Genomic DNA, 12,624 nt, shown 5'->3' on the forward strand with positions numbered 1-12,624 from the left:
ACTTGTTGACAATTCGTTTCATATTTCTAAGGGCTCCAAGCCACATTTTAGAAGAACAGCCTCCTGGCTGTAAAGTTTTAAGATACCTTACTATACAGTAATATGGAAACCTCAAAATGCTCCATCTGTATGTTATTTCTCTTTTCCACACTTGAGTGCTCTGAATTTATTCCAAGAAGAAATCTAAATAATGGTGTTCTTTCTATAAGCATAATATTAAAAATTACATTATATATGGGATAAGCCTATCTTTTCTCTCCTAGAATAGACCCTGACAGACTCAAGTTTTGAATCTGACTTGAAATAATTATTTGTTAAACCTTTACTATGCAATTAGCACTATGCTACATATTAGCTACTCTTTTGGAACTCACAATTTACTGAGAAAGATAAAAACTATCACACGATATAATAATAAATGAAATAATTAAGCACTGTTCTGAACATGTCAGAGATGAAAAATACCTGTAAAGCATGACGCCACTTTTTCCTCTTTTATTAATGGCAAACATAATTAACTGATAGTGGTACTTTTCTTGCTGAGCAAGGATGCAGTCTCAGAATTCTTCTTAATATTGAGCTCCATGAAGACCCTAACAATGTGCTTGAACTGGCAGAGCAATTAAAACAGGTTTCTCTGCTACAGTGTGATAAAAATACACCGAAGAAGCAGTCCAAAAAGGCTAGAGAAAGTTTTAGTAAGAAGGCAGAACATTCATTCATCAATCAACATTCATGTGTCCATGGGGTCACAAAGAGTCAAGACAAGACTGAGCATATGCATGTGCAGGCAAGCACACACACACACAGTATGAAAGGAGTTAGTGCACGCACATGTGCACACACACACACACACACACTATGAAAGGAGTTAGGACTACCAGAGAAATTAAAGCAGTAAGATATGGTCCCAGATTTCCAAAAAATCAAATTTTAGTCAAGAAGCAAAACAGTGATAAAACAGGATGTTGAGTGCTATCAAGTATACACAGGATGTTTGGGCATCTAAATAAGACCACGATGAGGTAACTTTTCCAGGGAAAAAAGTGACTCTTTGGCCAAGTTTCTAAAGCATAGTTAGCCAAATAAAGATGGAGGCGTGTGACATCACCAAGATGGTGACATATGTTGTTCCTGATTTCACACTCTTATAAGAACTAACAACTATTCATAGACAAGACACCACTGAGAAAGATGGAAGGAAAGAATACATGGGAGGCAAGGTAGTATGAGAAAGTATAGCACGTTCCAAAAAACTCTAAATACACTTGCACAGCTTGACACAGTCAATCTTGAAACATGAGGAGGATTTTAATATGTAGTAAGGGAGTGACAATAGTTGAGATACCACTGATTTTATAAATTCTACCATTTAATTATTATTATATGCATGTATTCCTTTAGTAAAAAGTTAAATAACAGCTCTAAATAAATAATGAATCAAGGAAATAATTATTAATAGCTACTAGCCTTAACCCTCAGAGAAGGCAATGGCACCCCACTCCAGTACTCTTGCCTGGAAAATCCCATGGACAGAGGAGCCTGGTAGGCTGCAGTCCACGGGGTCGCTAAGAGTCAGACACGACTGAGCGACTTCACTTTTACTTTCCACTCTCATGCATTGGAGAAGGAAATGGCAACCCGCTCCAGTGTTCTTGCCTGGAGAATCCCAGGGATGGGGGAGCCTGGTGGGCTGCCGTCTATGGGGTCACACAGAGTCGGACACGACTGAAGCGACTTAGCAGCGGCAGCGGCAGCAGCTGCAGCCTTAACCCTAACTTTATATTGGCTCACAACACTTGAACTCACTCATCAATTTTTAAAATTATCTTTTAAATGTGGAGAAGTCTTAGATTTACAGTAAAGTTTCAGATAATAGAGAATTTCCATACATATCTCTCACCCAGTGTCCCTTGTTGATAACTTCTTACATTATTGTGGTACACTTGTTACAACTAAGGAACCATTATTGGCATATTACTATAATTAGACTTCACACTTTATCTGGATTTCTCTAGAACTAGTTTTCTCTAATGTTCTTTTTCTGTTTCAAGATCCCATCCAGGATATATTACATTTAGTTATCCTGTCTCCTTAGCCTTCTCTGAGCATGACATTTTCTCACACTTTGTTTTTGATGACCTTTATATTTTCAAGTCATATAGGTACAATGGTCAGTTATTATGTTGCATGGTCCTGGATATTCATTTGTTTGATTTTTCTCAAAACTAGACATGTGTTTTAGGGGAAAAAACCACAGAGGATTAGGCCATTCTCATCACATCAAGGATACATACTACCAACATGATTTAACACTAATATTAACATTTATCACCTGGCAAGGCTGTGTTTGCCAGGTTTCTCCAGTGTAGTTACTTTCCCTCCCTTTCTATAGTCTACCTTTGGAAGCAAGTTATTAAATACATCCCACACTCAAGGGAAGTGGAGAGAGTTAAGCAAAAGCAGATGTTTTCCTGCAATACTCTTGCATTTTCTATGATCCAATGGATGTTGGCAATTTGGTCTCTGGTTCCTCTGCATTTTCTAAAACCAACTTGAAGATCTCGAAGTTCTCGGTTCACGTACTGTTGAAGCCTGGCTTGGAGAATTTTGAGCATTACTTTGCTAGTGTGTGAGATGAGTGCAATTGTGCAGTAGTTTGAACATTCTTTGACATTGCCTTTCTTTGGGACTGGAATGAACACTGACCTTTTCCTGTGGTCCTGTGGCCACTGCTGGGTTTTCCGAATTTGCTGGCATATTGAATGCAGCACTTTGACAGCATCATCTTTTAGGATTTGAGATAGTTCAGCTGGAATTCCATCACCTCCATTAGCTTTGTTCGTTGTGATGCTTCCTAAGGCCCACTTGACTTTACATTCCAGAATGTCTGGCTCTAGCTGAGTGATCACACCATCGTGGTTATCTGGGTCATGAAGATCTTTTTTGTATCGTTCTTCTGTGTATTCTTGCTACCTCTTCTTAATATCTTCTGTTTCTGTTAGGTCCATGCCATTTCTGTCCTTTATTGTGCCCATCGTTGCATGAAATGTTCCCTTGGTATCTCCAATTTTTTTGAATAGATCTCTTAGTCTTTCCCATTCTACTGCTGTCCTCTTATTTCTTTGCACTGATCACTGAGGAAGGCTTTCTTATCTCTCCTTGCTCTTCTTTGGAACTGTACATTCAAATGGGAATATTTTTCCTTTTCTCCTTGCGTTTAGCTTCTCTTCTTTTCTCAGCTATTTGAAAGGCCTCCTCAGACAACGATTTTGCCTTTTTGCATTTCTTTTTCTCAGGGATGGTCTTGATCACTGCCTTCTGTTCAATGTCACGAACTTCCATCCATAGTTCTTCAGGCACTCTATGAAATATAATCCCTTTAATCTATTTGTCACTTTCACTTTATATTCACAATGGATTTGATTTGGGTCATACCTGAATGGTCTAGTGGTTTTCTCTACTTTTTCTTCAATTTAAGAATTTCCCTAATTTCTTCAATTTCCCTATTTTCTTCAATTTCTTCCGTTTAAGTATCCAAGTCCCCATAAAATTAGTAATACATTCAATAGTAGCAGAATGTAACTTTGGTATATTTTTAATACATATCATAGAATAATGTGATACATATTTTTGTCACCAATTTCTTAAAATATTTATGTAGGAAATAAATTATAATTAGACTGCATTTACAAATGTTTACAACATTTTAATCATCAAGATTACTCAGTGAATTTTATTACATATCAAATTATTTTAAAATAGATAAATACAGCCCTAAAACTATAATGAAACACAAAACATATGTTATGTCACATGTTTGTTTAAATACAACTTGGGTTAAATATATTAAATAAATCATGTCAGTCTTTTTTTTTTTCCTTTCATGTCAGTGAAGAAAAAAAAAGTAAGCATAAATAGCTCTTAAAAATTATCTTTCCCTCCACTAATAGTTGCCAGTACTATCTGAAGAATATGTGTATCGGCTTTATCATTTGCATAAAACTACCCTCCCAATAAATCAATGGATTAAAAAAAAAAATGAAATCAGTCCAAAAGTACACATCTTCCACTTTCAAACACATAATTAATGTGTGTGTTAGTCACTCAGTCATGTTGACCCTTTCTGATCCCATGGACTGTAGCCCACTGTTCATGGAATTCTCCAAGCAGGAATTCTGGAGCAGGTAGCCATTCCGTTCTTCAGGGGATCTTCTAATATATAATATTCAGTCTATATTTGCAGGCATTTAAATTTTAATCTAAAAACAGTGATAGTGGCTTGTGCTGCTACTGCTGCTGCTAAGTCGCTTCAGTCGTGTCCGACTCTGTGTGACCCCATAGATGGCAGCCTACCAGGCTCCCCGTCCCTGGGATTCTCCAGGCAAGAACACTGGAGTGGGTTGCCATTTCCTTCTCCAATGCATGAAAGTGAAAAGTGAAAGTGAAGTCGCACAGTCATGTCCAACTCTTCGAGACCCCATGGACTGCAGCCTACCAGGCTCCTCTGTCCATGGGATTCTCCAGGAAGAGTACTGGAGTGGGGTGCCATTGCTTTGTCCGATAGTGGCTTGTAAATAACTTTAAAAGAATTTCAATCATCTGTTTTAACAATAAATGAGTTTTGTGTTTGTGTGCACAGCTGAGGACTATATTACTAATATAGTTACAGAGTTATATAGATGTCGTTTTCTTAGAAAGGATTTCATTTCCCTGACCTGTCAAGAAAACACCTGCAACAACAAAAATAGTCAAAACTATGCATGTATTCTACAGTGAAATCAAGGAACACCTGACTATTAAAAAAATCAATTAATGGAATTACTAACAAGAAAATATACATGACACAAAATAAAGAAACCTTAGATTATTACCTAAAGAAGCCAAAGAACTCTTAACATTTTATTAGTACCTTCCTCAATATTACAAGTATTTTATAAAAGTATCTGCCAATGCTAAAAGGTTTATAGAGACTGTATTAGTCTTAACAGAAAAAAGTAACCAATAACACTAGAAAAGTATGTGTAGGTTGCACTACCCTCTAATGGCAAATGATAAGAGAAATATATGACCAGGTTAATCTTATCCACAGGTATAAACAGTAAAATCACAGCTTACCTCACAATCTCTATAATTCCAAAATATCCTGAGTCATGGTTTCACCATTTTTTTTTAATAAAGGTTGAAGTATTATACTACTTTCCCCTAAAATTTTAAGCTTACATGTGGTAACATTCAAACACACAGTAATTAGGTTGCTAAAGTCAAATGATACTGTATTTCATGCAAATAGTATTTTTATTCTACTGTACTGTACTTTATATCATTTAAATTGCAAGCAAAGGATTGAGTTTAGTTATTCATGACAAACGTGAGCTATCCTTTAAATGGCTATATCTCAAAACACTAAAGTACTACTCTTAAAACCAACAAATGTCTTCTAGAATAAAGATGGTTACAACAACACTTACCTCAGTCTTTTTACTAATGTGATCTGTAAACAAACAAAAAAAAATGGTGAGACTTCGTTGAAGGACATTAACATGTAAAATATTTCAATATGTACAAAATATTTAAACTAAGTTATTGAAAAGAATTTCAAAATTCTAAGAGTTACACCGGGCTTCTCTGGTGGCTCAGCAGTAAAGAATCTGCCTACATCCCTGAATCAAGAAGATCCCCTTGAGAAGGAGATGGCAACTCACTCCAATATTCTTGCCTAGGAAATTCCATGGACAGAGAAGCCTGGTGGGCTACAAAAGAGTTGGATATAACTTAGCGACTGAACAACAATAAGAGTTACAGAAGTCATTTGGGGGTTGTCTGGGACTCACATCAGATTTATTTTTCTAGGGATAAGATGTTAAAATTTACCATATAATTACTAATTTGCTCAGCTTAAGGACTCATATCCCACTAAATGCCACCCATACCAAGGGGTATTATTAAATTCTAAGCATTTGAATGTCATATATTTTAGATTTGTTGTTTCACATAATTTTTTTGGAGGGAGGAGCACTTGAAGGGAGGTAAACATGTCTAAAATCAAATCACAGGGTACTGTTAGTGTAAAGATTGTACGGACCACTGCCTTTGTGGGATAAAAGGTAGAATAGTAATTTGTGTCCTGTAAAACTATTAGCTAGGTTTCTTAAAATTTAAAACTACATATTATAGTGGTATGATAATATTGTGAAAAAAATCCTAAAAATTAATGTACATTTATGTTGACATAGCTATATCGAAATTAAACAATTAAACCACTGACTTAGTAACAACACAGTATTTCTGGGAAATGATTACAAGGAAGACACTGGGAATCCACATAGACAAAAGGTTGAAACTAATAGGTAGCAAGTGTTTTTATTTAAACTGGAGATGATCAAGGTATCTAATATTTAACAATGCTTCCCAGGCACAGTAGAAACTTTCCATTCTCAAGGACTAAAAATAATTTAACAGCATAGTTTCTTATGAGAAATCTATTTGCAAACCTAAAAGCTGGGTCCAATTCTCTAAAGTATCCACTGATCAGAATAGAGTCCATAAACCCAGTAAATGTCAAAATCGTGTTTGAGGTCACACTACCAAATCCTGATAGGCTACTCAGTCATTCTTCTTGCATGTTCTACTTGGTATTCAACGTGAAGCCAGAAACCCAGGCAAGAACCATGATTGTGTTTATCATGTTTTGAAATAGCTGTGCAGCCTGCCTTTAACAATAGCATACTAATGTCATTCTCAACTCGTCTAATAAATTTACATAATATTTCAACATATGATAAATAAATTAAAGTTTTAAAAAACATTCTTTTCATATCTTTGCCTAGTTTATAATGATATAACTCTTATATAAAATCATTCTTACTAAAACTGGAAATTTAACATGTATCTGTTGTTTTAACCCCAAAACAAAGTGACTTAATCAGAAAAGTCAGCTATAGGAAAAACTTTCCTCATCCTTAAATGTATACAATGCAATCCTCTAAATTTATTCCTAACTTCACAGACTAGAAGGATATCCAACCTAAAGGAGATCAGTCCTGGGTATTCACTGGAGGGACTGATGTTGAAGCTGAAACTCCAATACTTTGGCCACCTGATGCAAAGAGCTGACTCATTTGGAAAGACCCTGATGCTGGCAAAGATTGAGGGCAGAAGGAGAAGGGGATGACAAGAGGATCAGATGGTTGGATGGCATCATTGACTCGATGGACATGGGTTTGGGTGTATTCCGGGAGTTGGTGATGCACAGGGAGGCCTGGTGTGCTGCGGTTCATGGGGTTGCAAAGAGTTGGACACGACTGAGTGACTGAACTGAACTCACAGACAGGCTTGTTTCTAAAAACAGTGAAGTTTTTTTTTAATATATTACTGTTATGGTCTTACTAATCCTCATTGACGGTTTCCCTGGTGGCTTAGATGGTAAAGAATCTGCCTCTAATGCAGGAGATCTGGGTTCGATCCCCAGGTTGGGAAGATCCCTTGGAGAAGGGAATAGCAACCCACTCCAGTATTCTCTGCCTGCAGAATTCCATGGACAGAGGAGCCTGGTGGGCTACAGTCCACAGGGTGACCAATGCATTAAGTTTAAATTCATACGAGTCAAACTGACTTCAAGATCAATGAACAAACAGCTGTTCATTTGGTCAGCAACTACTCTTATTTTCCTTTGAATATAATTCCCTGCAGTAAGTTGGACCTTGCTGTTTATCTGTTCAGCAACTGTTTTGACTGGTATAAGCATGGCTTGTTGTTATTTAGTTGTTAAGTCGTGTCTAACTCTTTTGCAACCCCATGGACTGTAGCTTACCAGGCTCTTCTGTCCATGGGATTCTCTAGGCAAGATTACAGGAGTGGGTTACCATTTCCTTCTCCAGGGGATCTTTCCAACCCAGGGATCAAACCCATGTTTCCTATGTCTCCTGCACTGGCAGGCAGATTCTCTTCCACTGCGCCACCTGGGAAGCCCCCTATTTCTGGTCTAGTGTAAGTCAAATTACTTTATGTGTAAGGACAATAACATGTTTCAAGATGACTCAAAACTACAAATATCAATTTTTATTTTCAGTGAATTTTAGAAAAGGGGCAAATTCAGAAATACAGAAAGATAAATTCTTACTGAAATTTTATGAGATTTTAATGACTGTGTTTAAATCACTTTAACCCCCAAATAGTTTATTTCCAAGCAGGTTTACATGTTTTACACTCTAAGTAACATATTAATGAAACAATCTTATTTTAAAAATTAGAAAGGTACTTAAACTTAAGTATACAAAGACTCAGAATAGTTTCTCTGGCTTAATAGATTTTGTACATATATTACCTTCAGATTGAAACTCTTTTAGTGATATTGTGAGAGGTTTGTCTTTTCCCTGATGAGTCTTTCTTTTGTCTTTTTTATTCATAACCTTTGACTGAGTCGATGCATTTTCAGCATTTTCATATTCCTAAAAAAAATTACCAACAATAATTAAGCTTGGTTTACACTAGTAAAATCAATTCACCAATGTGGAATATGTTTCTTAAAGTTATATTTTTAAAGATAAGAGGCAAATAAAAAAATCAAAACAGAGGCTAGCCAAACTGTATAAAAAGTTACCTGTTTACAGATATACTTAATCTTTTGACTATTAAACACTAAAATAAAAATTAAAAGCTATACCTTGATCTATTGAGTTGCTCATCCTCTTCATTTCAGGACCAAAGTTAACACAATAATCTAGGGTCAATTTCCTTTTGCAAGCAAACTGAAATCTGGCTTCTGCTAGTCTCTGACACTAAAATTAAAGTCAGCCTCCTGGTGGCTCAGATGGTAAAGAATCTGCCTGCAATGCGGGAGACTCAGGTTTGATCTCTGGATTGGGAAGATTCCCTGGAGAAGGGAATGGCAATCCACTCCAGTATTCTTGCCTGGAGAATTCTATGGACAGAGGCTACAGTCCACCGGGTGGCAGAGTCAGACACAACTGACCAACTCAAACTTTCAGTTTTCTTTTTCAAAGCCAAAAACTTTTTTTTTTTTAAGCATCTCTTGGTTTTTTCAATACACTTCTGACTATGCTTATTTCTCCTTCACTGGTTTCTCTTTTCCCAACTATGTTCTTTAAAATGCAGGTGCTGCAACAAAGGAAACTATTAGCAAGGTGAAAAGACAGCCTTCAGAATGGGAGAAAATAATAGCAAATGAAGCAACTGACAACTAATCTCAAAAATATACAAGCAACTCCTACAGCTCAATTCCAGAAAAATAAATGACCCAATCAAAAAATGGGCCAAAGAACTAAATAGACATTTCTCCAAAGAAGACATACAGATGGCTAACAAACACATGAAAAGATGCTCAACATCACTCATTATCAGAGAAATGCAAATCAAAACCACTATGAGGTACCATTTCACGCCAGTCAGAATGGCTGCGATCCAAAAGTCTATAAGCAATAAATGCTGGAGAGGGTGTGGAGAAAAGGGAACCCTCTTACACTGTTGGTGTGAATGCAAACTAGTACAGCCACTATGGAGAACAGTGTGGAGATTCCTTAAAAAACTGGAAATAGAACTGCCTTATGATCCAGCAATCCCACTGCTGGGCATACACACTGTGGAAACCAGAAGGGAAAGAGACACGTGTCCCCCAGTGTTCATCGCAGCACTGTTTATAATAGCCAGGACATGGAAGCAACCTAGATGTCCATCAGCAGATGAATGGCTAAGAAAGCTGTGGTACATATACACAATGGAGTATTACTCAGCCATTAAAAAGAAAACATTTGAATCAGTTCTAATGAGGTGGATGAAACTGGAGCCTATTATACAGAGTGAAGTAAGCCAGAAAGAAAAACACCAATACACTATACTAACGCATATATATGGAATTTAGAAAGATGGTAACAATAACCCTGTATATGAGACAGCAAAAGAGACACTGATATATAGAACAGTCTTATGGACTTTGTGGGAGACGGAGAGGGTGGGAAGATTTGGGAGAATGGCATTGAAACATGTAAAATATCATGTATGAAACGAGTCGCCAGTCCAGGTTCGATGCACAATACTGGATGCTTGGGGCTGGTGCACTGGGACGACCCAGAGGGATGGTATGAGGAGGGAGGAGGGAGGAGGGTTCAGGATGGGGAACACATGTATACCTGTGGTGGATTCATTTCAATATTTGGCAAAACCAATACAATATTGTAAAGTTTAAAAATAAAATAAAATTTTGAAAAATAAAATAAAATGCAGGTGCTGTTCACCATTATTCCATCCTTAACCTATCTTCATATCCTTTATACCTGTTGTTCCTCAAAATTTAAAGTTCTACCTGATGACTTGTGTATGTACAGACAACTCACATGGAATGTTCAATAAACATCTGCAAACTAAGCGTGTTGAACTCCTAGTGAGTACCTTATTTAGTATCACCATCATTACACTGTCTAGGCTAGAAACCTCAGTGATCTTTGCCTATTCTTCCTTTATATTTTATATGCAAATTAGTTACTAGGTCTTGTTGAGTTTATCTCCTAAAGAGCTCTTAAATCTATTCTCATTTATTCATCCCCAGCAGGGAAGTTCAGTTCAGTTCAGTTGCTCAGTCATGTCTGACTCATTACAACTCCATGGACTTCATACTTTGTCATTTCCCTTGCCTTCTTTAACTTGACATTACAGTACTCTCTAGTTTTAGCCCCACCACTCATCTTCTACACTGTTATAGCATGAGTTTCTGAAATGAAAACCTGAAATCTAAAAGTTACAAATATTCAACAGCTCTCTCCCAACAAGTGTATGAAAGTCAATCTCCTAAGTCTGCACACAATATTTATAGTCTATTCTGGAGGCAGTATCTCCAGCAACTCTAGGTACTAAATTACAGTTTTTCAAAATGCTACTCTTTCACATGTATACATACAAGACATAAACTCACCTCTCCTTTCTTGAGAATGCCTTTCTCTTGCCTACGGATGAACTTTTAATACATCAAGTAAGACTCCTCTTTAAGAACCTTTTCCTAAGATATCCTGCCATCCTAAGATATCCTGTCACAACATGGATAGACCTTGATAACATTATGCTCAGTAAAATAAGTTAGAGAAAGAGAAGTACTGAATGATATCACTTATATAAGGAATCTTTTTTAAAAGAAAAAAGTCAAACCTATTAAAAAAGAGTAAAAGTAGTTACCAGGGGATGGTAAGATGAGACCAACGCTGTTTAAGTATACAAACTTATAATGAGTAATAAATAAACCACAGAGATCCAGTGCACAGTATAATGAATAAAAATCGATAATACTAAATACTATAACACTATCATATGATAAATATCACTTCACTGGCAATCATACTACAATATACAAATATATCAAACTAACACACTATACATCTTATATTTACATACTGTTAACACTTCAGATTTATCAAACAAAAAAAGAATCCCTTCCTGAAATCCACCCCCATCAAAAGCACAGAAAATTCTATCTTACTGAATGCCCACTGCAATGAAAACATAAAATCTCTCAATACTATACACTACAATTATATGTGTGTCTCTCACTTCACTCCTTCTACTAAATTCAATAGCTTGGACCATGTCTCTATCTTTGTACTGCATGCCTAGCAATTTTTGACTATTCAAAAAAATATTTGGTGAGTGAGTGACAGGATAGAAAATGCCATCCCACACTTTAGCTATTATGAAAACCTTTAGGCTAAAACAATCATATTTATTTTTTCGGAATATTGACTGAATATCTACATCAGTGTAATTACATCAAACTAGCTATTGCATGGGGCTTCCCTCGTGGCTCAGCAGTAAAGAATGTGCCAGCAATGCAGGAGACCCGGGTTTGATCCCTGGGTCAGGAAGATCCCCTGGAGGAAGGTATGGCAACCCACTCCAGTATTCTTTCCTAGAGAATCTCATGGACAGAGAAGCCTGTCCACAGGCTGTAGTCCATAGGGCAGCACAGAGTTGGACACAACTGAAGTAACTAAGTAGCAGCAGCAGCAGTCATCACCTAGAAAAGGAGTTTGACCATCTCTGAGAATCATTATAGTCTGATAAAACCTGCGCTTTTAGGTACCAGGCCTATTGCTAAGTCGCTTCAGTCGTGTCCAACTCTGTGTGACCCCATAGACGGCAGCCCACCAGGTTCCCCTGTCCCTGGGATTCTCCAGGCAAGAACACTGGAGTGGGTTGCCATTTGCTTCTCCAATGCATGAAAGTGAAAGGTGAAAGTGAAGTCGCTCAGTCATGTCTGAACCTCAGCGACCCCATGGACTGCAGACTTCCAGGCTCCTCCGTCAATGGGATTTTCCAGGCAAGAGTACTGGAGTGAGGTGCCATTGCTTCTCCGACCAGGCCTATGACTGCATCAAAAACCTGGCTGGGAGCATATTTTACCAATATCATCTACTCTACTCCTCCTCTATAGGTATGGCTATTCGTTTTATCTTTAGAATGTAGATATATATTTAACAACAAATCGTCACTGTATGGTAATACTCTATTTGATAAATTTTATCTTCGAACCGAGCAAGTCAGGAGGATTTTTCCAGTGTAATCTGAAAGGTCATTTAAATGATTAAATCATAGTAAAGCTAGCTGAATCCACTTTTGTAA

The 12,624-nt window shown here is 37.0% G+C and overlaps 1 protein-coding gene across 4 annotated transcripts in view; it reads right to left on the reverse strand.

Moving 5' to 3' along the window:
• The window catches only part of GKAP1 (G kinase anchoring protein 1), a 91,293-nt gene that overhangs the window by 51,054 nt on the left and 27,615 nt on the right, over positions 1 to 12,624 (reverse strand). For all 4 annotated transcript variants that reach the window (XM_061426048.1, XM_061426049.1, XM_061426046.1 and 1 more), the window contains 2 exons: positions 8,327 to 8,450; positions 5,472 to 5,494 (listed from right to left, as the gene is read on the reverse strand). In XM_061426048.1, coding sequence (XP_061282032.1) covers positions 5,472 to 5,494; positions 8,327 to 8,450 — 147 coding nt within the window. The remainder of the gene's footprint in view (positions 1 to 5,471; positions 5,495 to 8,326; positions 8,451 to 12,624) is intronic.

The sequence above is a fragment of the Bos javanicus genome, chromosome 8, assembly GCF_032452875.1.
Source record: "Bos javanicus breed banteng chromosome 8, ARS-OSU_banteng_1.0, whole genome shotgun sequence".
Lineage (NCBI taxonomy): Eukaryota > Metazoa > Chordata > Mammalia > Artiodactyla > Bovidae > Bos > Bos javanicus.